The sequence below is a fragment of the Eupeodes corollae genome, chromosome 2 (assembly GCF_945859685.1).
Source record: "Eupeodes corollae chromosome 2, idEupCoro1.1, whole genome shotgun sequence".
Classification (NCBI taxonomy): Eukaryota; Metazoa; Arthropoda; class Insecta; order Diptera; family Syrphidae; genus Eupeodes; species Eupeodes corollae.
The window spans coordinates 42,115,866-42,142,579 of record NC_079148.1 but is presented as its reverse complement, the minus strand read 5'-3'; the positions used below and the strand labels follow the sequence as shown (position 1 = coordinate 42,142,579).

Here is a 26,714-nt window from a genome sequence, read left to right as displayed (position 1 = left end):
CTTTCACTCGGCACTGTCATTAGAACTCTACACAATTTGTTATTACGTGGAGCCGCGTTTTGCCGAAAATCTCCACGCGATGACAGCTTAATGGGATGTGTCCGTGGAGTTTAAATTATAATGTTCGTTCACTTTTGTGTTCAGTTTCTTTAATTGTGAAAACTTTTTGGAATTAAACATGCTTGTTGGATAAATTTGTATGTTATATATTTGTGTGTTATAAGGGTTTAAAATTATTTAAGACCATATTAAGCCTAGTACATACTTCCTCGTGAAGTGAACGTTCGCCAGTGGAGAAAGTGAACTTTTGACATTGCTCACTGGTACACACTTGTGAGTACACGTTGTGAACATGAACAAACCAAATGTCAAAGCTTCACCAACAGTTCCCGTACATTTTGCACGTGAATGGCCCGTGAACGAAAACTCTCCATTTTGTTCTCCACTCAGCTTCACGATCAAGTTCACGGGTGAACCAAAAACTGAAATTTGTATGGGTTCATGAGATGGTTCACAAGTATGTACTAGGCTTTACCAATAAAAAAAGTTCACTTATGACCAAAAAGCGATAAGAATTTAAAGAAGAATAGATTTTTTAAAAATTAAAGAATGACGAAAATGATAAAGATAAAAAATTTAAGAATTAGTCTCATGGAAGTTGTTTATTTTATTAAGAGAAATATATAATAATTGGTCACATTAAAAAATCACAGTTTTTAAAATTAAAGCATTCTAGTTCACCATGAAGCACCACTTTTTGGCTGGATATAGAAAAACTGGACGAAACATTTTAGTTTAAGATGTTACAATAAGTTGAAGATGTAATCAATCAAAAAAAAGAACGTTTCTCAAAAGCAAATGAAAATAATACACATTCATTTGACGAAACTTGTTGGGATGCCAGTAATGAAAAGCGATAAGTTATAAAAAGATATTTATTGAGAGAGATCGAGAATGTTACAGCTTGTAATGAAATAATGAATAGAATGATAGAGAGATGAAAGAGAATTTACATACAGCAGTTGGTTTATATAGTTCTTAAGGTTGGTAGTATTGAATGGTTTACAAGGATCTATGAACTGCTTTAGAAATAATTATTTGAAAAACGACACTACACGTATTTTGCTTAAAGACATACGATTTTAGTAACGAAGCGGGACAGTTCATCTCCGCCAGTTTACCTCGGTAATAGAATACAATCGTTTTAAGGACAAAAATGTTAATAGAAAATATCATGGCCGAGTGGCACTTTAATATAAAATGCCAAAAACAGAGAGATCGGCCTTTGCATTACTAACAAGCACCCTATAAGCAAAATAAGCCACATTTTAAACTACCTTACTTGCTCTGGAGGTAAACCGTCCAGAGGTAAACCGGCGGTGGTAAACTGGCAGAGATAAACCGGAAGAGGTAAACAGTCACGTTCCGAATAGTAATTATCTTCGTCGATTATGTCCTTGAAATGGATCAAAATTATTCATATCACACAACAATCCGTAGAGAACTGGGGCTCGAAAATACAAAAATAATAATTATTTCTCAAAGAAGAGATCAAAGCAGATCTTGCTACGTTATGGATTTCGAGTTCACTTGCATGTAAGGGGCTTTGTCAAATAATGCTCTACAATCGATTCAAAAACTTGAAGGTGGAATTCACGAAGTTATGAAGGACATACATCAGCAAATGTGCACATTAGTCATGTAAAATTTCTTTTTTCAGATACGTTTTTACAATAAAATAAGCAACCATTGGTTTATATTTAGAAATACTGTTTTTTTTTCATCAAAATAACCTTATTGGAGAGTTCTATAGGAAACTGTCAAAAACAATTCACATAACCAAATGAAAATTAGTTAATTTTGATGTGTATTTAACTCAAGTGAAAAGATTTTTTAATGTTTGTTTTGTGTTTGATAGAACGACCACTTCGTACTTTTTTACACAATCGTGATTCAAAACTTGATCCATGTTTTAATTCAAATATAAAATTAATATTTGCAACGAAGTTCACAGAAATTAGCTACATTTATCCTCTTTGAAGTAATAATATGCAATAAAAATAAGATACAAATTGAACATTCCTTCTTTAACCCTGTTTGTTGTAAGATTTTGAATTATTATTGGAATGCTACAATCTATTTTTGAGGCAAAACAAATTCCTGCCCATCTAAAAGTTTAATAATCAACCAAACCGCAACAAGCTTCACTTTTCGTTAAGTGCACATTAGTAGCCATTTTTTCTTCAAACATCTCGCTCTTTCTTCTTCCGGCTGTCACTTTGAGTGTTTGGCACACGTGAATTTCGCTGTAGAAAATCACCTAATTTATTAAATAAATATGGATAAACCAGTTGTTTGGGCTCGTGTTATTAAAGTTCTTGGTCGTACCGGTTCCCAGGGACAATGTACCCAAGTTAAGGTTGAATTCCTTGGCGAACAAAACCGTCAAATCATCCGCAACGTCAAGGGACCCGTTCGTGAAGGTGATATTCTAACCCTCCTCGAATCTGAAAGGGAAGCCAGAAGACTTCGATAAGGAACAACAACTTAAATCTGTTGTTCCAAGGAGGTAAAAAACACGAACACTTTTAAAACTTCTTACAAAATCGAATCTAAATCAAGTGCTTTTTGTTTCTTTTAGATCTGTGACAATTTAACATCCGTCAGTGTGGTTGCGGTGCAGCGAGCTCTTTTTCTATACAAAAAAATGATAAAAGGAAATAAAATAATATCTTATTTCCACTAATTATGTGTCTGCATTTTATTATTGAAAGTGTCTCAAGAGATGTCAAGTTATAACGGTTATTTGTGTGGTTTTGAAGCTCGAAAAACCCCGCTTCGTTTGTTAGTTTAATTAAAAACAAACTAAATTTGCATATTTTTAGTCGAGGTCTTTATTTCTAGGAAAAGTATTGTTTAAGCTTGGCTTCACAATCTTTTATTTTGTTTACATTGTTGACCTTGGCCTGTAGGTTGTTCCCTTTGCTGTTGGAGCCTTTGCCGTCGAGCAGTTCCATGAAAGACGGCCCGAGTTTAGCAATCACTTCGGGATCACCTCTTAAGACAACATGCCCTTTGCCGGTGTTGTCAGCCACGGAAAGGAAATAAAATATGTCGGTTGGAGCAGTTCTGAGGAAGGTGTTTATGAAGTCTGGTTCGATTCCATCCTTTCGATGCATCGAGAAGTATTTGGGCTTTTCGGATAACCCATTCAGTTTCTCTGCTTCCATTGTTGCGTTGTCCTTGAGCAATTTCTGGAAACTCTTGTTGAGTGTCTTGAGGTTGGCCTGAACTTTTTGAATCAACTCCAAATGCATTGAAGGTCCTCCTCTAGACAAAAAGAATAGATTACATTTTCATAGACAGCTAATACTTACTTTAAAACATTGTTCATGGCAAGTTCCCGTTCGTAACATTCGGACAACTTTTTTACAACTCGATTGCCCGCAAGGAAATGAACGTACACTTTTCCTTTAGACTTCTCCGCATGAAGCAACTTTATGGCTTGCAATTGAGAAAGGTTAGTGACATGTGTGCCGCAGCACATATTACTCTCGATGCCTTCGATTCGGATAACCCGAACAGGGCCTACATGGTCGGCGGGCAAGCCTCTAGGTGCACGAGCATCTTGGAACTAGAAGAAACATTTGAAGAGTGAATTTGTTGTATCACTCTGAAAATGCCTACTGCCTACCTTTATACCATCTTCTGGTGAAGTGACAACAATGCTGACTTCTCTACCTTCGACAATCAATGCATTAGCTGTCTCCTCAATTGCATTTAATTGCTCTTTAGTAACATCTTTGGTGGCTAATTCGATGTATGAGGAATCTGCCCCCAGCCACCATGACGTCGTATCAAAGTTGTAATCGCGAGAAAAAAGAGCTGTTATCAAATGTTGTCCAGAATGCTGTTGCATATGATCCAATCGACGGTTCCAATCAATTTTTTGTTTAACATTTTCTCCAGCAACAAATGGCTCGGTATGTTCAACAAAGTGAATTGCTTCGGAGCCTTTGCGAATTACACTTCGGACGGGCTTTTCATTTAAAGTTCCATAGTCACAGGGCTTAAAAAGATACATTTGATGTTTTTTTTCCTGATTTCTTCGGAAGTGACGATTCATTTACCTGGCCACCACCTTCTGGGAAGAGAATGGTATTATCTAGGACAACATTGAAACCTTGGAGTTCTTTGTCGGCGAGTTTGATATTAGCCGGTTCACAAGACACAATCGTTCCTGTAAACTGAAATTATGTTAAGATTGATAAATGCAAATAGTACATTAAACTTATCAAACTTACTTCTTTCAAAAAGCTATCTTCTTGGCATTTAAAAACCATCTTTAGGTAGATTTTAAATAAGTGTTTCCTAAAATGAAACTCCTCTGTAATTAGAATTGATACTTTGAATTGGGAGTAACTAATTTCGAAGGTTTGATTACAGAAATCTTATTTTTCATTGGACGTATTGAATTTTCCAACAAGAATGACAATGGCTTGATTGTCTTTTGTACAAAAATATTCATTTAACATTAAGACTTTTGATGTATTTAAGGATAATAATTAAATTAACTCACCAGTTAGAAGAAAATGTAATGCACTCTTGTCGGAAAAGGGAAATAAATACAAAAATTATGAAATCCTTGAAGTAGGTCTCGAAACCGCTGTTTTCCACCTGACATTTGATGGTATGTTCGATTTCTTGTTTCAATAGGTCCGGCGGAGGTTATTTTAAGTTAAGAACATCAGAAAACTGAGCTGCCAAAATACAATCTGCCTTTCTCAGACACGGGCCAGTACCCCTAGGACTGTTTTTCCATTTTAAATCAGAGCTAGCCCGGAGTGCTATCTATGAGCTCCTAATAAAATAAGCTAATTGAGTGAAAAGTTGTGTGCTGCTAATTTTACGTTTGTTTCCTGTTTTATGACAGAGTGAAATGGCAATCTCTAAAGCTTATTAGTTCGCTATCCAGAGTTTTTCATTTATAAATCGGGATCAAACTCTGGTCAGAGGGTACGACGAGCTTAGGCTACTCTGAGTTTAAAAGGATTTTGTTTTTGAATAGATCTTTATTTTAACAGTTAGTAGACTGTCATACGAGAGGTCTTGGGTTCGATCCCTGCCTATGCCACCTAAAGTTTTTTTCACGGGTACTGCTTCTTGCGAGGAATTGACAAATTCTCCAAATGTAATTCTTGTCATAAAAAGTGCATTCTCAAATTTGCCGTTTGGATTCGGCTTAAAACTGTAGGTCCCTTCCATCTCTGCCAACAGTACTCGAACAGGAATGGTTGAGAGTAGTTGTCAGTCACTAGGCCTTAGTTCTCAAACGGACTGTTGCGCCACCCAATTTATTTATTTGCATCTTGACATTGGACAAATCCACCGATTCTAAAAATGGAACGAAATACACAACAACGCATTGTAATCTTTAAAATTCACTACAAAATGGTAAGTAAAATTTCCCGATGAACAGGTGATCACAATTGCTCTTATGACTTTTTTCTTTAGAACCATGCAAACGATAATTACTCCCCCCTTTTCCAGTGAGCTTAGCAGTGCTACGCCAGCATGCCACTGCTCACTATCACGGGACATTTCTTCCTTTTTCTATTTCCTTTGCCGATGCTTTTCCTTCCTACCTCCATTCCTACTTCTAGTTTGAAGTTGGAAAAATGAATTCATACTGCCGTTCTCTCCTGAATTCTTTTATCATATTTCTTTTCCCCGTATACTTACTTACTTACTTAAGGGGGTGCTACAGTCCTGTGTGAGCTAGGGTCTCACCCAACAAACTTCTCCATCTAGCTCGGTCCCTAGCTAGATGTCTCCAGTTTTGCTCTCCAAGTTGGGTGAGATCACCTTCCACTTTTGCACGCTACCTGATCCACGGTCTTCCTCTACTGCGCTGTCCTGTGGGTGTGTATTCGAAGACTTTCCGGTCCGGAGCATTGGTTTCCATGCGCTCTACGTGACCCAGCCCGTTGGACTTTTACCCTTCTGGCTAAGTCTAAGTCGCTGTACAGCCCGTACAGCTGGTCGTTCCATCTTCTTCTCCACTCCCCTTCGATGCAGACGGTACCGTAGATCAAACGAAAAACTTTTCTCTCGAAGCGACCCAAGGTGCTTTCATCCGCTTTTGTCATAGTCCATGCTTCTGCACCGTATAGTAGTACGGGAATGATAAGGGTCTTATATAGCAACACTTTGGTCTCTCTAGAGAGGACTTTACCACTCAAGAAAGCAATTCTTAGTCCAAAGAAACAGCGGTTAGAAAGAGTTATACTGCGTTTGATCTCAGCGCTGGTGTTGTTTTCTGCGTTTACAGCGGAGCCTAGGTAGACGAAGTCCTTGACTACCTCAAAGTTACGTCTGTCGATGGTGACGTTTTGACCAAGACGTTGGTGTTGTATGTCCTTTCTTGACGACAGCATGTACTTTGTTTTGCCCTCATTAACCGTTAAACCCATTTTTGCCGCCTCTGCCTCAATACTCACAAAAGCCGAACTTCGATTTTAGCTAAAAAAACTATTTTTCAACATTATTTTTGTCATTTTTCAATTTACTACAGGAACTTGATGTTTTATCCTAAGACTACAAATTCGTAATAAAAAGTACGAAACAAATTTGAACGAAATACTGAGGAAAAATTTTGTAGGTTTGAAAAAACATACATAACTAATTTTTTTGTTTTGAAAAAAGCTATTTCATGAATTAAGATTAAAAAGTCTACATGATTTAAATAATTCCTTATCACAGAAAAGAATACAATATTATTGTTAAGGACTTTTAATTAATGTGAATTTTATTTGTATAATCTAAACAAATTGTTTTTATTCATATACTCTTCCTTGCCAACAAAAATGGAACAATAACCATTTTGAACGGATCGATTCAAAATCGAAAACTATGAACAAAAGAAAACATAAGAAATTAACAACTTGAAAATCCAAAAAGCCAGAAGTTAAGCTGCAACAAAGCATTAACAGCACCAAGAGTAAATAAATGAACGCTCATAGAATGAACTATGCCTTCAACGAACCATTAACTCGAAGTGTTAGAGAAATTAATAACTTATCAAATAATATTGACTTTAATTTTCATATTAATAGAAATACCTTCAAATATATGTATGCTTAGTTTATTTTTTTTAACTTTACATTCTTAGTATATAATATAATATTTTAAATAAAACTTGTCATATTCATTAGTCTATTTGAGTATACTCTTAACTCTAATTGATGTAATAAATAAATAAAATACAAAACATATGAAAATGGGAACGGAACACATAAACTACATTTACTTTTGATTGATATAGAACCCTCCAGTTGTGATGATTCTGATCGCATCAGCTGAAAGAAGAATTTTAATTTTAAAATAAATTACCTGAAGCAAAAACTTAACACTTTTCACTTACTCTCAGTTGTAAAACATTTAGCTTTTAGTGCCAGATCAAGAATGGATAGTCCAGGCTCTGAAAAAATCTCAACGATCGGATTTCGTTGTAATTCAGTTCACCTAGTCCTTCAACATTTCCCTTATAGAGCGCCGCTGTGACTTTTTCGTCTTGTTTTAGACATACCTCTGGAATGAGAAAAACTTAAATAGCTAAAAGAAGTGATTTATTTGTTTATTTAAAATCACCTCCATAGACTTGAAGCGTCACATCTTCTTTGTGCTTTTCTCTTCTCTGGTAATTTTTTGTGTTCTTCAATGAGAAATGCAATTTCTTCTTTGTGGGATAAAAGTGAACAACTTGAGAAGCTTCTCGACTTCAGAATCTGGCATTTTCAAACAGAACTGATAAAGAACAAATGGCGACTTTTTTCTTCGTCCAGCCAAATACCATTGCCAGCAGATTTTCCGAACTTGTCTTCTCCTTCGTTGATCACTATTGAAAGTGCCAATCCAAATACTGATTTCTTTTTTTCTACTCTGCTGATAGTTCGTGGCCAGTCATTAAGTTACCCATTTGTTCACTGCCTCCCATTTGAAAGCGACAATTGTATTTCTGAAGCAAATGCAACAAGTCATAACCCTGGAAAATTTGTTATGTGAATTCGGTAAAGCTCATTCTAGCTGCACTATTAAGTCGCGACTGAACTGACGATATTGAGAGCAGTAATCCCATTCGAAAGTGTCTTCCCATATTGGCAACAAAATCCTCTACATTCAGATTTTCTTACCATGATGCATTGTTGACGACTCTGAAAAAAGATTATCAAAACGATTGAGTTTTTAAAGCGCATTAGGTTTCTATTATAGTTACCTAATTTGTCTCAATGACCGACAACCCTAGTTTATTTTGTTTTGTTTTGCCACTAGGATAAAAGAAAGACGCAATTGGATTGTGTCTTTCTCGATGCCATGCAGAAGTCCAATTATTACCAGGAGATTGCCAACGTTAGACTATCGGCAGCTTGATCAAAGCCGGCGTAGATTGATTGTTGTTTACCTGTGAAAAGTTTTGCCATTTCCGGACTACCGTTTTAAGAAGAACAGAATATAATTCATTACAATATACAACTTATCCAGCGGTGTCTGGAAAGAGATCCTGAAAGAATCCTCTATCAGCTAGAGCCAAGTTACGTAGGGAAATACTTCTTCGGATATGATGAAGTCACTTTTTAGATCGATGAATTAGTTGACTCTGGATCATTTTGTATAAAATTATTTATATAATATAGATAAAACATTTAATCAGCAGTACTATTAACAACTTTGTTTTATTAATTTTCACTTTTGTTTTGATTTATTTGTTTTGATTTATTTAATTTAATTTTCGCTGTCAAAATACTTACCTCGCTTTTGATCTGTCAAAACTGGGTACAACTCAAATTGCGCCACGTTCGCATTGCAGTTCTAGGGTGCGCCTATACTTTCAGCATGATTTATTCTGTTTTTAGCTAAACTTTTCACAAAAATGATAGAATTTGTTTGCCAAAAGCAGTTAAATATTATTTTTAGCACTGTTTTCACTAAAAAGGAGTTGCAAAATTAATTTTTCTTAAAATATTGCATTTATTTTTCAATTTTTGAATTCAACGGATCTCTTTTTTGAACGGCTAAGTTCACCTCAAAGTTTTTTCCCCCGCGGTCGAGCAATGTGGGCACAAATTCCATAACAACTACATTCATAATGGCTTGGTCCCATAAGAAATGCACGGGACCACTAACACATGCTTATCCTTATGGACAAAATCCTCCCAATTTAGCTTGTAGGCCGAAAGAGAGCAAACCCATTAAGTCGGGACTCTAGATAATATATTTCCTCTATGATTGCTCTTATGACTTTTTTCTTTAGGACCATGCAAACGATAATTACTCCCCCTATTCCAGCGAGCTTAGCAGCGCTACGCCAGCATGCCACTGCTCACAATCACGGGACATTTCTTCCTTTTCCTATTTAACTTTCCTTCCTACCTCCTATCCTACTTTTAATTTGAAGTTAGTTTCCAGTGAATTCATACTGCCGTTCTCTCCTGAATTATTTTATTATATTTCTTTTCCCCGTATACTTACTTACTTACTTAAGGTGGCGCTACAGTCCTGTGTGAGCTAGGGCTTTACCCAACAAACTTCTCCACCTAGCTCGGTCCCTAGCTAGATGTCTCCAGTTTCGCGTCCCAAGTTGGGTGAGGTCACCTTCCACTTGTGCGCGCTACCTGATCTGCGGTCTTTCTCTACTGCGCTGTCCTGTGGGTGTGCATTCGAAGACTTTCCGGTCCGGAGCATTGGTTTCCATGCGCTCTACGTGACCCAGCCATGGTTGATGATAGATTGATCTGGAGAAGTTCAAGTTCCTTTGTAGATGTTGAGGTGTGGAAACGCGGAGTGGCTACCATGACGTCTCACCCCGCAGCAAAATCTATGAGTCTGAATCCGTTGTCGGAAGTGTTGTCGTGCAGGCTGCTCTACCCGACCATTCCACCAAAGATGTCTTCCCTACCTAGCTTGGCATTAAAATCGTACAGAACTATTTTAATATCGTGGCTAGGACACTGTTCATATGTTTAGTCTAATAGCTCGAAGAACATACCTTGGTGTTGTCGTCTTTCTCTTCTCTGAGGGCGTGCGCGCATATCAGGCTAATGTTGCCGAATTTAGCCTTGATGCAGATAGTCATGAGGCGCTCATTGATACACCTATATCTCAAGACTTCTTGCCTAAGTCTGGCTAAAATGACGAAGCTGCATCCAAATAAGCGCTGTTGGTTTTCTCGGTAGCAGTCACCAAAGTAAATATAGCAGTTTTTCATCCTCTTTTTGCCTGGCCCATCCCATCGTATTTCCTGGATGGCGGTAATGTCTGCTTTATAGCGGTCTAGGGCCTCCGCTAATTCAGCGGTTGCACGTGGTCTGTTAAGGGACCTAACATTCCACGTGCATATCCGAAGTTCGTTGTCCTTAATTCGTTTGCGTTGCTTGTCAACACTAAGTCCGTCCGTATCCGAGGCTTGTCGGTGCTTCGCAACTATAAAAGCTTTTTACGTGGCCAGGAAGTCACCCCAACGGCACAACTATCAACCTGGAGGACCAGATGCTAAGTATAACTCTAAGGATGAGGAGCCGGATAAAACCGCTCCTTATAGGCCTTGCCTCCGAATAAGTCGAAGAAGCCCTATAAGGTGTTCACTAAGTAGTTCAACCTTACTGGAACTGTAGATGTCACCGTTGATTCCATCTCGGGAATTCCTCCGCTGTCATCTGGATAAGGAGAGGTGCCTCTCCCCCTCTCTCGTTTGCTGCCCCAACAACTTTCCACTGGGGTTGGAACCCAATGTCCGTATATCTAAGAAAAAGATCGAGAAAAAACAAGATAATCTTTAAAGAATTTTGAAATTTTCCTTTTTGTAAAACGAGCTTATTTTTGTAAAAAGTTGTTAAGCTCCTTATACGTATTTGAAATTTAAATCTTAAATACATGAATTTGACACTTTTGGGTTAAAAAGAAAGCGAAAGAGAGTCTGTTGTTTTAATGACATCAAAATGTATTTTTGATAGTCAACAAAAACAAGTATCATCTTATCTCATATAAGGTTATTCATTTCATTATTGCAAAATGTCATTGCTGAATTAAACATCTGACAAATTCAGCTCTCATCTTTAATGTCAAAACATTAATTGACTGTTTTCTATTTATTATGGTAAATGGTAGATCAAAGTTAATCACTTTTCACGCATTACCCACAGTCATGAATAAATTTGACATATTGTACACCTTCTTTTCAGCGTCTTGGATGATATGTGGGTGAAACACAGAGAGGCCAACAACCCACACACAGCAACCAATTATTTCCATAATTTTATTTAATTAAGTTTTATTTAGCCTTACTTTCAAAACCGAAAAATTAGTGAGTCTCTTTTTTCAAATCTTACTGGTTAATTTCTTAAAAATGTATTGTATGGATTTATTGCGAAAGTCTATGATAAAATGGGGTTTGCAGTGTACATTCCAGGTTATCAAACGCTCTTAGTTAAAACTAAACGGAGCTCTCCAGCTCAAATCAAGAAACTACGAACCCAGGAACATGAACAGTCCAAAAATATGAACAGCTGTTAATAGTTGTGGAATTTGGGTTAGAATGTTTTGGTAGAATACTTGCCGTTAATTCTGTTCACAATTTTAATAAAACAATATTCGAATTAAAAAAAATAATGCTTTCTTCCGAGGACTATCGCGAATGTCTGGTTAAGAACCTCATAACCATAAGAGATTCTATTAAAGTACACGACCAACTGGTGGAGTCAGAAAAGGAAATACAGCGTGGAGTACTCGATAGACTTTGGGTGCTATCTCAGCGTTACTCGATCATAAGCAAGTAAGTTTTTGATTTAGTTACACTATCAAGTCTAACACCAATTCAGGGGAGCACCTACAAAGCTCAATTTTCCAGCAGTGCATCCTCCAGAAGGGGAAATCAAAGCTGAATTCCTTGCCAAATTCTGCTCACTCGAAAGTTCAAAGTAAGAATTTTAAATTTACCAAACAATTTAAGTTTTAATAATAATTTAATTCTTCCTTTATGCAAGCTTAAAACTCACAACGTCCCTTTCAAACGTTAAGAATACCTTCAGCGCTTTAGAAAAGTTTTTAGATCAAATGGAAGTGGAGCATCTATCAGTGCTGGACCAAGCAACTAGTCTGCAACTTCCCTTTAGTTCCTGCCTTGAGATGCTCGCAGACCTCATAAAATATTTCACAAAGCTACAGAGTCAAATGAACTGCTTTGCACTTTTACTACGCCCAGATAGTGTGTCGTCTGTGGAGCTTTACAAAAAGTTTTTAAAGCCAAATCAAGATTTTAGTGAACATTTAAGTAAATCCTTAGCAATGTTACACATTTTAAAGAAAACCAAGTCATAACGAACGAATTTTTTGTATTTTTTACATATGAGATATTCCTACAATTAGGCCTCCACAATGTCGTAATCAGTCATCTTTTTCTCCAGATTCCACCATCGATTCCAGAAACCCACATCAATAATTCGCTCGTGGAACGTACTGTACTGTGGTTGAAGCCATTTGCAAATAGCCTTGTACGTGCACAAGTCACTGCTGAAATCATGTAGCCACACTATGGTCATAACACCTAGGTTCGTTACCCGAAGAGTTTTTTGATTTATGGAACGCTCCAAAAGCTTCAAATGCTCAGTTGAGGAGGAACGCTGACAGGACTCGTGAACCATGAGTAATTCTCCGTTTTTGTTTCTGATTTCAGTTAGCAATGCCACTTCATCTGGATTGTTTTTGGCTGAGAGATAGGCTGCCACCCCTATCGTAGATAGAATCGATGTCCGCAAAGGTTTTTCCTTGGCAGTTTGCAGGGCACCTTTGCCAGCCTCGTAGTAATCATTGACAAGGGACTTCCAGTAGATTTTCCATCGTTGAAGAATTGTTGTCTTAACTTCTTCTGGTACTTTAGGGGTTTCAGCCACTGTGGTTGACGTTGAAGAATAGAATTTTGTTAATCTTTTAATAGGAAATTTAGTTCGCAACATTTTTGGATTAATTTGTACTTGACGATTGAAAAAAAAACTTTAGGTTAAGTGTCAAATTATGCGAACAGCTGATGGTGGAAGTTTTGTTTGGTAACCTGACATATTGTTGTTTTTACAAGTTAAATGTTTTTGGTGATGGAACACTGCTTTAGCACAAATTGTTAACGAAAATAAAAATCTAATGTCGATTTCCATTGAACCACATGAAATAGACGGCCCGTCGCTACTAAAAAACAATATTTTTTGTTTCCAATGGAAAGAAAAAACGTAGCAATATCTTTTTGTAAGTGTATTAGTGTAGCAGCTGTCAGAAGCATACTAAAATATTTACAGTAATAATCCCGCGTCTCGTCTATTGTTTTGAATTCAATTTCATTAGCTGCTACCGGTCTGTCCGGTCGGAAAAATTAAAAATACTGAGAAGTATCCCTGAAGAGTTGAAAAAAAGTAATATTCAAAACAATAATGCCTTAAAAAAGACTGAATTATTTTATTTTATTTTGTTTTTATTAAATGAATTTATGTTTATTTGTGTTTTTTGTTTTTAATGAAAATTATTTTTGTTTATTATTACATTTATAAGTACAATATATAATATATAATAATAATTAATAATATAAACAAGTTAAAAGTAAGTTGTTTTCGTCGAATTTCGTGTTGATTTCAGCGTATAGCAGCGGCGATAGCATTTCTTTTTCTTTCACCATTAAGGAGGGATTTTGTGATTTTAACTTTAGCAAATTGTTAAGAAAAAGTACCTATGTTGTTAAAATCGTTTAAATTAGCAAAAGTCATCTTTTTAACGTAATTACTTGTTATGGCTTTAACATTTTACTAAATCGCTAAAAATTTTCGCAGTCTTTTTAACATACCATAAAAACGATAAGCATTAAACCTCAGCACTTACGCACTTCCGTCCTGACCAAATGCGTCCTTTTTTGAAAAACCTTGAAGTGGCATACTTTGCTGTTAGCAGAGCAGCTGTCTTACGGCTGAGCCTGAAGACGAAGACGAATCTAGGAGGAAATCCAGCATTCTGTAGTCTATGAAATAATTATGCTTCAACCATCTCAAGTATTCAATATACATTTATAATTACCTGATCCTGAAAGCACAACAATAATATTACCAAGTAATGAATCAAATTTTGTATTGTTTTCACAGAAAATTAATTATTTATAATTACAACACAACGAAGCTGAATTCTCTTCAATTATTTTTTCCACAAACAATAATTTCATTTGACGTTTGCAAAACTGTCAAGTTTTTAGTATGTGTTAAAATGAGTCCCATTGAAAAACGTTTAAGAAAAAAATATTGCCGGCCCGTCGACGGCACATCAATATTTTGGTTCAATGGAAAACCACATAAGTTTGGCTATTCCTCGTCCCTCTTCGAAATTAGGCATTTCCCAAACGATATTGAATCTTTAGTGATTTGCACCTCGGATATGTTAAAAAGCAGAATTTGGGGCCAAGAATGATTAAAAAGCCTCTGCTCTTCTAGAGTCACTGATGGAGTTGCTTTTGTGCTGCTATGGTCGGACCCTTATTAATCTAAATGATTTTATGCCAATGCTTCACAATTGGTTCAAAACCTGGAAATCTGATATCATTGAGGACATACAGCCGCAAATAATCGAAGCTGTCATTTGACTAACATTATATTTATTGGCATACGCTTTCTTTAAAATAAAATAAGCATCCATTGATTTATCGCAACAAATAACTGTTTTTGTAAAGTTTTTTTTTTCAATAACTGAGGGTAAATGTTGTTATGGAATGAAATGACGTTTGCTGTGTGGCACTTAGCGCAGTCCTGCTGGAATCACATGTCGTGTAGGTCCATATGGTTAAACTTGGGCCATAAGAAATAAGTTATGATTGTTATGTAGCGCTCGCTGTTGACAGTGAGCAATTACTCCGCCGCCGGCCTAAAATTCACACCAAACTGTAACTTTTTGAGGACGCATTATCACCGGGTGAAACTCGCGTCTATTGGTGTCGTCCCATATACGACAATTTTGCATCTTAACACAGCTATTCATACAAAAATGCCCCTCGTCATCAAAGATGATTTTTCGGTTGAACAGTTCGTCTCAAATTTGACCCCCAACGTTGAAGAGTCGACTGTGAAGGCCCACCATGTCGACCTTAAAATGGACAAAATGCGCGCAACGTTTGCGTTAGCAAACATTTATTTTGATAATAAAAGTTTATCATTTGGGCTGTTCAATCGATTAATTAACAAATAATTTGACAGATGTCACAAAAAAAAAATAACCCCTCCACGGGGCGCCAAAATCTTCCTGGCTCCGATTGAAAACCCTTTAAAATATGAAAATGAAACTTCTTTTTGAATGTATTGTTTAATTCATTGACATACTAGATAGATAAATAAATGAGACCAAGCCAACGAGCAAAATTAAAGAACAAGTAGTTCTGCCTGATTACACAATTTTTTGTCGTCTAACATTTATAAAATAAATAAATTGGGTGGCGCAACAGTCCGTTGAGAACTAGGGCCTAGTGACTTACAACTCTCAATCATTCCTGTGTGCGTGTAATGTTGTCAGAAATAGAGGTCTAACATTTATCTCATACAATAATTGAAGGAAACAATTCAATAATGTTTATTTTCCTATCAATGTCAGTTGTCATTTTTTAAATTTTTTAGACAAATAGTCGACAATTTTTAATTTATTTATAAAATACTTTTGTTATGTTGATCAGTATGTAATCATTTTGCGTAGCCGGGAACAAGTGCAATTTAACGTGGTCCAAATGGTTCAAAGTCAATTGGCTCGGTCATGTATGGCCAGATTAACCTATACAAATGGCGTAGTGAATAAAATTAAAGAATTTCTTTGTTAATAAGGAATCAAGATTAGTTGATGAACCTTTAATATTTTTTACAAGAAACCTTTTATCAAATTTAAGACACAATTTGAAGGTGGAAAAAGCTTTTACTTCGCATTTAGTCCAATTTCCTTACAATTTATAAAATTCTTTTGAATTTTATCACATCTCATCAATCTGAACAGACCTACAGAGAACAATTTTTGTTTGTTTGAGGTAGAGTGGGGAAAACAAGTTTATCTTCAAAAACGTGGACTGGCTCAAATTTGACAGTATGTGAGAATTTTAAGCGGTTCAGGCCAAGCAAGGTGTATTTCAAATTGTTGTTAAATTTTCAATGTTTTCACATTCTGTACGACTTTAAAGAAGCGAAGTACCTGAATCACAAATGTATCTGGCTTAAAAGTACTCAAAATCGACACAGCCAAGTCCTCCAATCCTATTTTATGTTATAATTATGGCCAGAACTCTCGCGCCTCCAAAAACAAAAGTCAAAAAAGAACCAAAAAGTAAACCCAAAAAAGAACCAACGCTCAAAAAAGAACCGAAACCCAAAAAGGAGCCAAAGCCCAAAAGAGAACCAAAACTAAAAAGGAAACTAAGTGAAGATGAGGTTTGTAAAACTATGCTTTAAAAATCGTTTGTATTTATATACATAGTTCGTATTAACAATTTTAAGGACTTCGAAGAACCACTACCAGACGATGAACAATCAGATGATAAGTTCACCTCCAAGGAAAGCGAGTATGGAAAATTTGAGTCATACAACCGAGAAAAAGCTTGGAAACTTAAAAAAATCCCCCATCACCTTATCCCAGCCTTCAATATGACGAAAACCTTTGACATAAAAAGTGTCCGAAGTATGCCCCTTGTCCAAATATCCGTGCCTCACTCCTTGTATGTTAGCTCCAGATTCTCAGAAACCATAGACATTTGCCATCGAAGGACACTTGCCATAAATTCTTATATGACTCGTGTCAAAAATATGAAGACAGCTTATTTAACCGCGAAAAAAAGTAAAGTGTTTTATAAAGCATTTAAAAAAAACTTGTTGCAATTTTGTTCGTTTCAATTAAAGGACATAAAAACATTCGGAAGGACGAAAAAAAGGGGATATATTATAAGGCGATGTTGGAATTCGCAGAACGGCGAGAAATGCACCCAGACAAGTACTTCTGTCACGATTATGACTTCTACTATACCGGTGGTAACTTATGCCATAATAAGAGAACAAATCAAATCGCCCATGTGGATGGAATGAATATGAACACCCTAGGTAGGTTTTTAACAGTCATTAACTAAGCTTACAACTTTTAAGCAAATAAGTTAATTGGAATTCTACTTAAATAAAATGTAATATTTTTTCAGTTCTCTCAGTTTTGAATGTTCAAAATAACATTCCAAAATTGCACAAACTAACCAGCATTGAATTAAGTAATAACAAGAAAGATGATTGTGAAATATTTGACGTACAATCTTCACTGTGCAGCGATGAATTATGGTTCTTGCGACAAAAACATTGTGTATCTGTTCACGAATTCAGTAATGGCAAGATAAATTGTTTGCAAAACTTTAGAACCAAAGACGTTCCATTTATAAGTTTCACCCAAGACGTTGTCAATACACATCACCTAACCATAACCGACCTGATTCACAAAGTTCGGCTGTGTGATATTGAGAAAGGTGTTCCAATTCTCACCCTGCGAATGATGCCAAGAGAGGAAGTGACCATATGGAACAATTGGAACGCCATCAAATCGCTTGACAGTCATGTTTATATATATTCGACGAGTAAAAAAGTGAGCATAATTGATACACGATTGTCGGAAAGCGAATGGCAAAGCAATTATTGCGGAACCAATCAGGAACACTCGTGTTTTAGTTTTTGCAGTCTTGCTCGCAGCAAATTCGAAAACCTCTTCTACGTGGGAGCAAATCACAAAGCCTATTGTATCGATAAGCGTTATATGGGAAAAGATGTTGAGAGTAAAAATGCAACTGTGGCGACCTGGACACATCAAATGAGTTCTTTTCCACTGATGATGTCTACGTGTTGTTTCAACAACACAGAATACATCGCTCTGCAGAGTCCTCTGAACTCGGACTTGAGAATATTGGAAAATATGCAATTTTTGAAAGAACGCGAACCAGACACGAATAAAACTAAGAGAGCACGAATGGACCTCCCACCAGAGTACTCGTATAACTCTCCATGTTTGCCATATATGCCGCCGAGCCTAGAAAGTGTTTTCCGGGAAGCCCGTTTGAATGGCAAAGCCATAAAGCAAGGCACTGGAATGTGTGACCGAGTTAAGGCCTGTATCACTGGCCTTTACTTTACTGACGATATCGAATGTCCATACTTGATTACAGCCACTAGCAATGGGGATGTTTTTGCACGACAAGTCTGCAATCCCAACGATGATATAAAGCCTGATACAGCCACCGCCAGTGATGTAATAAGCAAGTTCGAAGAGAATATCTTCAGGTCAGTTCGTAAGACTCCGATCTCAGTAACAGATGTCTTCGATTTTTCGGGTATTTCCAAAGTATTCAGATGTGCAGTGTTGAGTAGCGGAGATAATCAAGAAGAAAAAGACCTGTATGCAACCAAACGCAAATATATGGGACGATGGCAGAAATCCATACAATCCCTCTCAAAGTACAAAGATGCTCTGGCCTATGACTTATTTTCGATCTGGGACTTCGAAGATTTTGAGGATGACAAAGATGTGAATATAATCGCTCTAAATAATACTGAAACGGACGCATTCAAAGTGAGTGGTTGGTTAGAAAATACACCAGACATTCCGGCACATAGCACGATGCTCAATATGACATCCATCCCCATGGATGTACTCAATTCTACAAAAATAAATTCCACTCTGGGTGATATTTCTTTCAATGACCATGACCGAACGACGGAGAGTACAATAAAAGTTGAATTGAGTCAAACTGTCCCTGCTAAACCTAAGACTGCAAAAAAGAAATCTCGATACATAAAAGGATTTTAGAATGGAATCGAATTTTATTTTGTCATCATTTAATAAAGAATGTAATTTATTGTTGTTAAACGTTTTAGTGATTAGATTAGCTATATAGGAAAGATAGATTCTTCAATTTTGTATTGAGTTTTTAAAGACCAAGGTTCGAAAGTGTTTTTCAACATCATAAAAACGAATGTTCAAATGTTTTGTATTATTTTACAAACTATAAATAAGCATGTACTTTAACGATATCAATTTAGTTTTTGAAATAAAAAAGTACTGAACGAAAAAAAAAAGGTTTGTGGTGATTTGATTGATTTGAAACACAAGAATTAAAAAATATGTTATCACTTTTAAGTTATTTTAATTCAAAATACACGAAGAGTTTACAAAAAAATAAAACAGTTTTTAATATGTGTAATGTGAATGTATTTAACTCATTTATTGTCCAAAAATTAAACACAGAAAACCAATCAATAGTATACTATCAGATATTCTTTGCGTTAAATCCAGAACAGGGGCCTGATTATGAAGTTCGCGGCGGATCGTTTTCAATTCGACCTTTCAAATACGACTCGCTTCGTATTTCCTTATTAACGAACTCGCGGCGAAGCGAAAGTAGTTCTTCCTATTTGGTTTGACTTTTTCTCTCTATATTCCAGTGGTTTGACACTTTTGGTTTGACAGCTTTCCACAAATTTTGTTTTGTTTTGATTGAATTTGTGAAATTTGCGGTGATTTATTTAATAAACAATATTAAAATTAAAAAATGGAATCAATTATATGGTGTATATTTATTCTGAAAGTGAGGAATTTGAGGAATTCCAGGAATCCTCAAGATTACGGGTGTCCAGGAGACTACTAAGGAGCAAATCTTCTCATGAGATTTCTTGCTGATTGATCGTACCAAAAAGGAGTTGGACAAGACGTACTGCTTGGAATGGCACAACCAACAGTCTCAAACGTTTTGTCTGAAACTCTTAAAATTCTTGAGAGAAAGTTGTGCCCAAAAATGATAAATTTTAAAATGAATGAACAGGAAAAGCTAGAAGCAAAAACAGCATTCTATGAAAATAGTGGTTTTCCTGGGGTTATAATGTGCGTTGATGGAACGCATGTAAGCATTTTACGTCCTACAACAAATGAACACCATTTTTACAACAGAAAAGGATATCATAGCTTAAATGTAATGGTGGTGAGTATATTCGTATAAAATAAGGTCATTTTTAAATTATTTTACAGGCCTGTGACCACAAAATGAGGATAACTTACGTTAATCCCAGTTACGGGGGAAGTTCTCATGACTCTGTTGGGTGGTCAATGAGTAAAGAGAGAGCTTTTATGGAAGAACAATTTAGACATGGGGATAGCAGCAAGATTTTCGGTAACAAATGAACTGAAACTCAATATTGTCAAACGTAAAATTTTTGTTATGCCTGGTTATGCCTTAGAGCCATGGATGATGACACCGTACAGGGCAGCTGCAAGTGGAAGTCGTGAAGCGAATTTCAACACAGTTCACTCCAAGTGTCCAATGCCCCTATTTTTTTTCATAAACTCGACGAGAGCCAAAAATTGATGTCGATTTGTTTGCTTGTTTTTATCGTTCCTTGAATGAATTTTAAAATTTTATATTTTATTGTGGATAAATTATAAGAAAATTAAAACAAAGCTAGCTCACATTTTAAATTAAAATAAAGAAATAATCCACGAAATCGAACACTGAATAATAATAAACACTCTTTCGCCTGTGAATCCGCCAAAAAAAAGCTATCGAATTCAACTCGCCAACAAACATTATGACATTTCAAACTCGCCTTCGAATTCGTTAATTGGTCGAATTCAAAACGAAGAAGGCGAAAGCGAAAGCAATAATTGAAAAATGGGAAACTCGCTAGCAAAACGATTCGGCGCGAACCTCATCATCAGGCCCCAGGAAAAAGTTGTGACTTGTGATTGGAAATTCGAAAGACATTTTAACAGGTGAGTGTATTTGACAGAAACAAAAGACGTATCATGCGGAAATATGTTAAACTTTAAATAATTTGAACAGTGTCGTTTAATATTTCCAGTACAGCAGACATTTTGAGATTTCTTAAAAAAATAACATTTTCAAATTTTAACGGTTAATTCAAAGAGAAATTATAAATAAAACCGGTTTTTAAAGTTCAACGAATATTCGGACAAAGTAAAATATCGTCTTCAAACAGCCAAAATCCATCAGCTAGTATTTTGTTGCAACGCCTTTTTTATACAGAACGGCTTGAAGGCGATTTGGGATGGAATTAACCAAATTTTGGCATTTCTCAGGCTCAATAGAGTTCCAAGCTTCAATTAAAGCCTCCTTAAGCTGATTTAGGGAGGTAAATTTGTGTATGTACACTCTTTTGGCCAATTCCTCCCACAGTTATTCAATCACATCAAGATCTGGGCTCTGTGCTGCTGTATCAACGAGTTTGGAGCAATTATGGATCAACCACAGCTTTGCAACGCCTTATGTGAGCTTGGCATTATTGTCATGATAGAATGAAAATTTATTCCCAGTTTTTCCACACTCTGCTTCACATGTTGAGGTAGGCAAATTTGTCCATTTTGCCACCTATAAAATGCAAATTGCTTACCCCATCACTTGACATGCAGCTCCAAACCATGACAGAGTCCCCTCCATGTTTTTTTGTGGCTTTGATATTTTCTTGCTGGAACTCAGCATTTGACTTAGGTACGCCACACGTACATTTGCCGTTCGAACCATTCAATTTAAATTTGCTCTCAGCAGTGAACAAAACCTTGGAACATCGAGAACTGCAAATCAAAACAAAACATTCCAAAGACCTTCCTTTTTTTGGATTTTGTTGTATTTAATTTAATACCTATTGACATTTTGTCTCACTTAAAAATTTGCCCTCACCTTCTCGGCTTTTGTTGGCTAATCTAAATTTATATCTCTCTACCAAATCAACTAGGCATTTGTTTGTTAATATTCTAATTGGGCCATTAGTTATACACACTAAGGAGGTTTCTGATACCTTTTTAACCTAAAGGCTCACTGTGAGCCTTAATAAAGCCAATAGGGTTTGTGTCAATGCACATTGGTTTAAAATTTCTAAATATTGAAATGACAGCGAAATGTGGTAAAAGCTTCTACATTCGCATAGTACGGCTAAAGTACAAATCTCTTTACTTGAAACCATAATTGAAGTTGGGTTTAAGATTATATAGATAAGAATTCCTGGAGTAGTGAGTATTGCGGTTACGAATAGGTGAGGGACGTACTAGGTTATTTTACTAAAGTAAAATACTTTAGCATAAGGGTACAAAAGATGAAAGACATTATGACGGTGTTCAAAAAGCTACGTTAATTAATCAACGACGTTTATGGCACAATGGATTTTGAGCGCACTTTTTCTAGTATTGAAAAAATTAGATTACTTCAGCAAAGGGAGGGAGTAATGCTCTACCTTTAGAGATATATGTATAAGCCGTATACATACTTATTAGCCAGATAGAAGGTTAAACAAAATGTCTTGAACGGCCTTAAGAAAGCTAAACATCTTGTAGCATTTTTGACGTCACCGCATATATGATCGTTCCGCAAGATCATATTTATGATCAACTTGCATGAGATTTCTCTAGAATAATATCTTACGAGTTTATATGGATGCTTTGATGATGCTTTGGATATTTACGTGGAACTTCATCCTGCGAAGGTTGCTCTTTACATTGTTTGCCTTGAAATAATAACACAGCAATGTTTCCTTTTAAATTGTTTTTGAATATAATTATCTAAGACTTTCAATACATTTTCCACGCGTTTTCACAACAAAAATTAACTACTCCAAGAGAGAGAAGGTCTTTCTTTAGCTTTTGAAATACAAAACATATTTTTGATATTTGGGAATGTAGTTAAATATTAAATCAAGACTGGACAGTGAATAGCCTATCAATTCAATGGGCAGGTTCAGACAACTTAAGGGACATGAAGGTAAGGCAAATTTTGAGTGTTTGCAAGTTTCTAGTATCTCTTTGACCAGACTAGGCCAGGCCAACTTCGTCCAGCAAATGGACAGGTTCAGGCCATAAAAGTAACTTGACAGTAAGGCAAGTTTCTAGCATCTGATTGCCAAAAAATTGCCTTTCAATTATTAAGGCAACTTTATTCTAAAGTTAACTGAAAAGTAAGTCAAGAAAAATCCCCCTAACTATCAATTCAAGTCCACTTACACATGTCAAAATGACAGCTTAAAAAAGTTTTTTTCATTCAACTGAAAAGTTGAACTTTATTACTGTGTAATTTATTTAGTTTCTGCACAATTCTATTCAATGTTTTGTGTAAAAGGGTTCTTGTTAAATTGAAAAGGAATAAGCAATATTTTTTTAAATACGCAATGGACTTGTGTAGAAGTGTTTTGTAGATAACAATGGTTTTTGACACGATAAACTTAAGATAGAGGTTTGTGCAGTAAGGTTCTGAATTTGAAATTCATGACATGGGAAAACTAACTAGCTGCCTTGGTCAAAATTTACATTGGGCAGGTTCAGGCGACATAAGGGACTTGAAAGTAAGGCAAGTTTCTAATATTCCATTGGCAAGCTTCCAAAAAATTGCCTTCCAATTAAGGCAACTTTATCGGAAAATTGACTGGAAAGTTAGTCAAGAAAAATCTTCATAACTATTAACTCAAGTCTACTTGTATCAAAATGACAGTTGATCATGGTTTTTTATTTAACCTAAAGTTGAACTTTATTAATCTATGATTTATTTATTTTCTGCACAACTTATTTAGTGTTTTCTGTTAATTTGGAACATAAATAACTTTTATTTCTTTACAATGCAAAATACAAATCGTGACGGACTTGTAGCTTGCCTGAGGAATGTTTTGTGTACAATTTTATTACTAATTTTTGAACAATCAGCTGAAGGTAGAGGTTAGTGAAGTAAAGTTCCGAGTTTAAAGTTTATGACATTTGGACAACAAACTAGTTGCCTTGGTCTAAATGTACGTTTAAAGAACTCAGTAGACTGCAAATGAAATCCCTTATGTTGTCTGAACCTGCCCATTTAAAGAATGAAGTTGACTGAAGTCTCTTATGTTTTTTGAACCTGCCCAATGTCCTTCCAATTAAGGCAAACTTATTGGGAAGCCTACTTTCCGTCAAAATGGCTTCTGATTATGTTTGTATATTCATCTGAAAGTAGACCTTCATAGCTCTAGAATTAATTATTTATTTAGTACAGAATTGTATTCAAAGTTTTATTTTAATGGGATCCTTATTATATTGGAAAAGGAATAAGGATATTTGCTTTAGTATACAAAGCACAACTTATGATGTTCTTGTAAACCTTTATAAAGAGTTTTTGTTTTGTAAATAATTAGTGGAATAAAACGGAGTTCCAAGAAAATCGACTTCCTGTAAGTTATAAAAATACCAAAGCAATCTGAAAAATGACAAACTTTTCAGCATCAATGTCAAAAATAACTAAAACACACCATTTTACAAAAAGCCCGAAATTTTTTAAAAAGTACCCTCTATAGTTCTGTTAAATTTCAAATTTAACACTGTCCTTCCTAATAATTTTACAATATTTTTTGAAACTTGACTTTTGTTATCAATATAATCTTTGTATGTGGTTTTTTATACAAAGATATAATCGACAAAATTATGAAATATATCATCGTTTCCAAGGATTCAAACCGGATGATTGGTATAAAGAGCTTACCAAAGCTTTATCGATTTCTTCCTTAGTAAGGACGAAAAAAAATATCCATGTTGCATGCTATTGCCTTTCAGATTCAGCAAACGTCAGAGTTCATTCATTAGTTTTCCCACCGAGTGTTTTGCAATTTAATTAAAAATGCTTACTCCTTAAAGAAACCAACACAAAAAATCCATTTAAACTCGATATAAATATTATTTATCAAACTTCAATTAATTTTAAAGTGCTGTTTTTTGTGTCGAGCCTAATTTATATCCCTTTAAAAGTCCGTGTTTTATTTATATTTGTTGAGTGTAATTTTATATTGTGTTCGTGTTTTTTAATTCAACGATAAATGTTTTTTTCCCATCTTAAAAAAAATGTATTCACTGAAAATGACCAAAAGGCAACCTGAATCAAAAGCAGCTTATTATTATTAGTTTTATCAATTATTGAATATTGTGTTTGTCATATATTTAATCAAGTTTAACTCTCATAAGTTTATGTTACTTCAAATTTTTCAACTACAATTAGTTGGTTGCATAACACTCTTCGCGGCGATAATACATTTTGGGTGATTATTTTAAAAATATATCTACATAACTATAGCATAATATGATTCCTTTATTTTTCTTTAAATAAAACACTTTTCTATGTTAGTTTATTTTATTGAAATAAAATTATTTGCACTTAATTTTTTTATAGTTTTATTTTTTTTTTCTTATAATATTCAGATAGGAAGGATAATGAATACTATTTTCTGTCTTCTGTATACATGCATGGAGGAGGATTTTTGAGATTAGTTCTATTCTACGTATGTACGTAGAGGTCAACAAGTGACATTAAAGAGGTATTTGCTTTTAAAGCTATCCTTGTTCGTAGAAAACTAAAATTATGTACATAGATATAATGTACCTATTGATATTTGTAAAAGTTTGACTCATTTGAATATTTATGTATATTTAATTGAAATTGATTTTATGTCCATTAATTTATAGAAAAGTTAGAAGCCGTTAAACTTTTGTAATTTTTCTAATTGAAAACTAAACAAATTTAAGATTCCACCATGAAAACTTGTGCTTTTTAAATGAAACGCAGTGAACTTGTTTGTAGAGAACGAGTGTTATCCTTCATCCTTCAACTTGATTGTCAGAAACGAACAGAAATCTTAGGGGATACTGGGGCACGTTGTGTCACATTTTTGATAATCTGAATCTTTTGTTTTTGTATTATCCCAAAACTGAATTGTAGAAAGGTAGGTAAGTAGGTCACCTCGATGACATAAAAGAACAAATTCATTTTGTAGTTTATTTGTGGTAGACGACACAATGTGATAGACCTAGGAGGGATGGCGCAAATTAGGATTCTTGAAACCGTGAATAGTGCACCCGGAAAACAATAGGATTCAAAGAGGAAGATGGTTCAAGTTTAAATTATTTACTTTAGTCCAATTTAAGAATATGACATATTGTTCTGGCATATTTTTTATTATTTAGTCTAATTAAACCAAAATAGGGTATTTCAATGTTTTATGGTTTTATTTCTATTTTGAAAGAAATTAGTATTTTTTAAGAGAAATAAATCGGATATTAATTGCATACCAATACTACCATTGCAGCACCATATCCTTTACATGACATTTTACATAACAAATGAGGTATATAGCTTCCCGAATTTCAATGATTTATAATTTTGACCAAGTTGATGTTTATGTTTGATTTGAGAACAATTAAAGTGGTGATTCCATCGGCTTTGTTGATCTTTTTGATGATTAAATGAAAACAGTTTTCATCTGATTTTTCCCAATGTTTCGACGGTGATTGCCATCTTCTTCAGGGGATGTCTTTATTCACAAAAATGATAAAAGTGTTTATTTAATACATACAAATATTATGTAAAGCGTATAAGTATGACTTACATTTATTTAAATATTACAAAAACATTAAAAAAACAATTTAAACAATTAAAACAAATAAAATTTAAAGCGCTTCCGACTTTAAAGACTTGTCACTGTTAAATGTAAACTGTTGAATTGTTTGTGTCTGAAACTAAGAAATAGTAAACGGCGGATATGTTTTGAGTGTCTTGTTTGCGGTTCATATTATTTGTGTTGTTTATTATGGGAAGTGTTCCTAATGTTTAGCGATTGAATGTATGTTTCTCCGTT

The 26,714-nt window shown here is 35.1% G+C and overlaps 6 protein-coding genes and 1 pseudogene across 9 annotated transcripts; 4 read left to right on the top strand and 3 right to left on the bottom strand.

The window, feature by feature from the left end:
- Positions 1-2,253: 2,253 nt before the first annotated feature.
- On the top strand, positions 2,254-2,746 carry LOC129947247 (40S ribosomal protein S28). Of its 2 annotated transcripts, none has more exons than XM_056057748.1 (2): positions 2,254-2,569; positions 2,642-2,746. In XM_056057748.1, exon 1 carries the CDS (start codon positions 2,339-2,341, stop codon positions 2,534-2,536), a length of 198 nt encoding a protein of 65 aa, XP_055913723.1. In that variant the 5' UTR covers positions 2,254-2,338; the 3' UTR covers positions 2,537-2,569; positions 2,642-2,746. The 2 variants fall into 2 exon arrangements, with proteins under 2 accessions (XP_055913723.1, XP_055913724.1); XM_056057749.1 differs by having other exon boundaries at positions 2,623-2,746.
- A 124-nt stretch (positions 2,747-2,870) lies between these two features.
- LOC129947246 (alanyl-tRNA editing protein Aarsd1-A) lies at positions 2,871-4,996 on the bottom strand. Of its 3 annotated transcripts, none has more exons than XM_056057747.1 (6): positions 4,580-4,996; positions 4,305-4,371; positions 4,131-4,247; positions 3,695-4,069; positions 3,378-3,634; positions 2,871-3,330 (listed from the first exon to the last, which is right to left on the bottom strand). In XM_056057747.1, exons 2-6 carry the CDS (start codon positions 4,341-4,343, stop codon positions 2,901-2,903), a joined length of 1,218 nt encoding a protein of 405 aa, XP_055913722.1. In that variant the 5' UTR covers positions 4,344-4,371; positions 4,580-4,996; the 3' UTR covers positions 2,871-2,900. The 3 variants fall into 3 exon arrangements, with proteins under 3 accessions (XP_055913722.1, XP_055913721.1, XP_055913720.1); XM_056057746.1 differs by having other exon boundaries at positions 4,305-4,507; positions 4,580-4,995; XM_056057745.1 differs by having other exon boundaries at positions 4,305-4,387; positions 4,580-4,995.
- A 2,132-nt stretch (positions 4,997-7,128) lies between these two features.
- LOC129946524 (tyrosine--tRNA ligase, mitochondrial-like) lies at positions 7,129-9,271 on the bottom strand (annotated as a pseudogene).
- Positions 9,272-11,556: 2,285 nt separating this feature from the next.
- LOC129945521 (uncharacterized) lies at positions 11,557-12,376 on the top strand. Its single transcript, XM_056055308.1, has 3 exons — positions 11,557-11,827; positions 11,874-11,972; positions 12,039-12,376. The coding sequence occupies exons 1-3, from the start codon at positions 11,664-11,666 to the stop codon at positions 12,370-12,372; spliced, it is 597 nt and encodes a 198-aa protein (XP_055911283.1). The 5' UTR covers positions 11,557-11,663; the 3' UTR covers positions 12,373-12,376.
- LOC129945522 (mitochondrial import inner membrane translocase subunit Tim29) lies at positions 12,370-13,068 on the bottom strand. The gene has a single exon (XM_056055309.1). It carries the CDS (start codon positions 13,005-13,007, stop codon positions 12,417-12,419), a length of 591 nt encoding a protein of 196 aa, XP_055911284.1. The 5' UTR covers positions 13,008-13,068; the 3' UTR covers positions 12,370-12,416.
- A 3,080-nt stretch (positions 13,069-16,148) lies between these two features.
- Positions 16,149-19,264, top strand: LOC129947804 (uncharacterized). The gene is made up of 4 exons (XM_056058505.1): positions 16,149-16,478; positions 16,545-16,881; positions 16,944-17,141; positions 17,234-19,264. The coding sequence occupies exons 1-4, from the start codon at positions 16,323-16,325 to the stop codon at positions 18,877-18,879; spliced, it is 2,337 nt and encodes a 778-aa protein (XP_055914480.1). The 5' UTR covers positions 16,149-16,322; the 3' UTR covers positions 18,880-19,264.
- A 261-nt stretch (positions 19,265-19,525) lies between these two features.
- LOC129947468 (putative nuclease HARBI1) lies at positions 19,526-20,277 on the top strand. The gene is made up of 2 exons (XM_056058031.1): positions 19,526-20,047; positions 20,095-20,277. The coding sequence occupies exons 1-2, from the start codon at positions 19,793-19,795 to the stop codon at positions 20,245-20,247; spliced, it is 408 nt and encodes a 135-aa protein (XP_055914006.1). The 5' UTR covers positions 19,526-19,792; the 3' UTR covers positions 20,248-20,277.
- The last annotated feature ends 6,437 nt before the right edge of the window (positions 20,278-26,714 follow it).

Coding starts and splice junctions, on each gene's coding strand:
- LOC129947247 (XM_056057748.1), top strand. CDS start 2,339: ATGGATAAACCAGTTGTTTGGGCTCGTGTTATTAAAGTTCTTGGTCGT.
- LOC129947246 (XM_056057747.1), bottom strand. CDS start 4,343: ATGGTTTTTAAATGCCAAGAAGATAGCTTTTTGAAAGAA. Junction 4,248..4,304: donor AAGATAGCTTTTTGAAAGAA/GTAAGTTTGATA, acceptor ACATAATTTCAG/TTTACAGGAACGATTGTGTC. Junction 4,070..4,130: donor TCCCAGAAGGTGGTGGCCAG/GTAAATGAATCG, acceptor TATCTTTTTAAG/CCCTGTGACTATGGAACTTT.
- LOC129945521 (XM_056055308.1), top strand. CDS start 11,664: ATGCTTTCTTCCGAGGACTATCGCGAATGTCTGGTTAAGAACCTCATA. Junction 11,828..11,873: donor CGTTACTCGATCATAAGCAA/GTAAGTTTTTGA, acceptor ACACCAATTCAG/GGGAGCACCTACAAAGCTCA. Junction 11,973..12,038: donor TGCTCACTCGAAAGTTCAAA/GTAAGAATTTTA, acceptor CCTTTATGCAAG/CTTAAAACTCACAACGTCCC.
- LOC129945522 (XM_056055309.1), bottom strand. CDS start 13,007: ATGTTGCGAACTAAATTTCCTATTAAAAGATTAACAAAATTCTATTCT.
- LOC129947804 (XM_056058505.1), top strand. CDS start 16,323: ATGGCCAGAACTCTCGCGCCTCCAAAAACAAAAGTCAAAAAAGAACCA. Junction 16,479..16,544: donor GGAAACTAAGTGAAGATGAG/GTTTGTAAAACT, acceptor AACAATTTTAAG/GACTTCGAAGAACCACTACC. Junction 17,142..17,233: donor AATGAATATGAACACCCTAG/GTAGGTTTTTAA, acceptor ATATTTTTTCAG/TTCTCTCAGTTTTGAATGTT.
- LOC129947468 (XM_056058031.1), top strand. CDS start 19,793: ATGGCACAACCAACAGTCTCAAACGTTTTGTCTGAAACTCTTAAAATT. Junction 20,048..20,094: donor ATAGCTTAAATGTAATGGTG/GTGAGTATATTC, acceptor ATTATTTTACAG/GCCTGTGACCACAAAATGAG.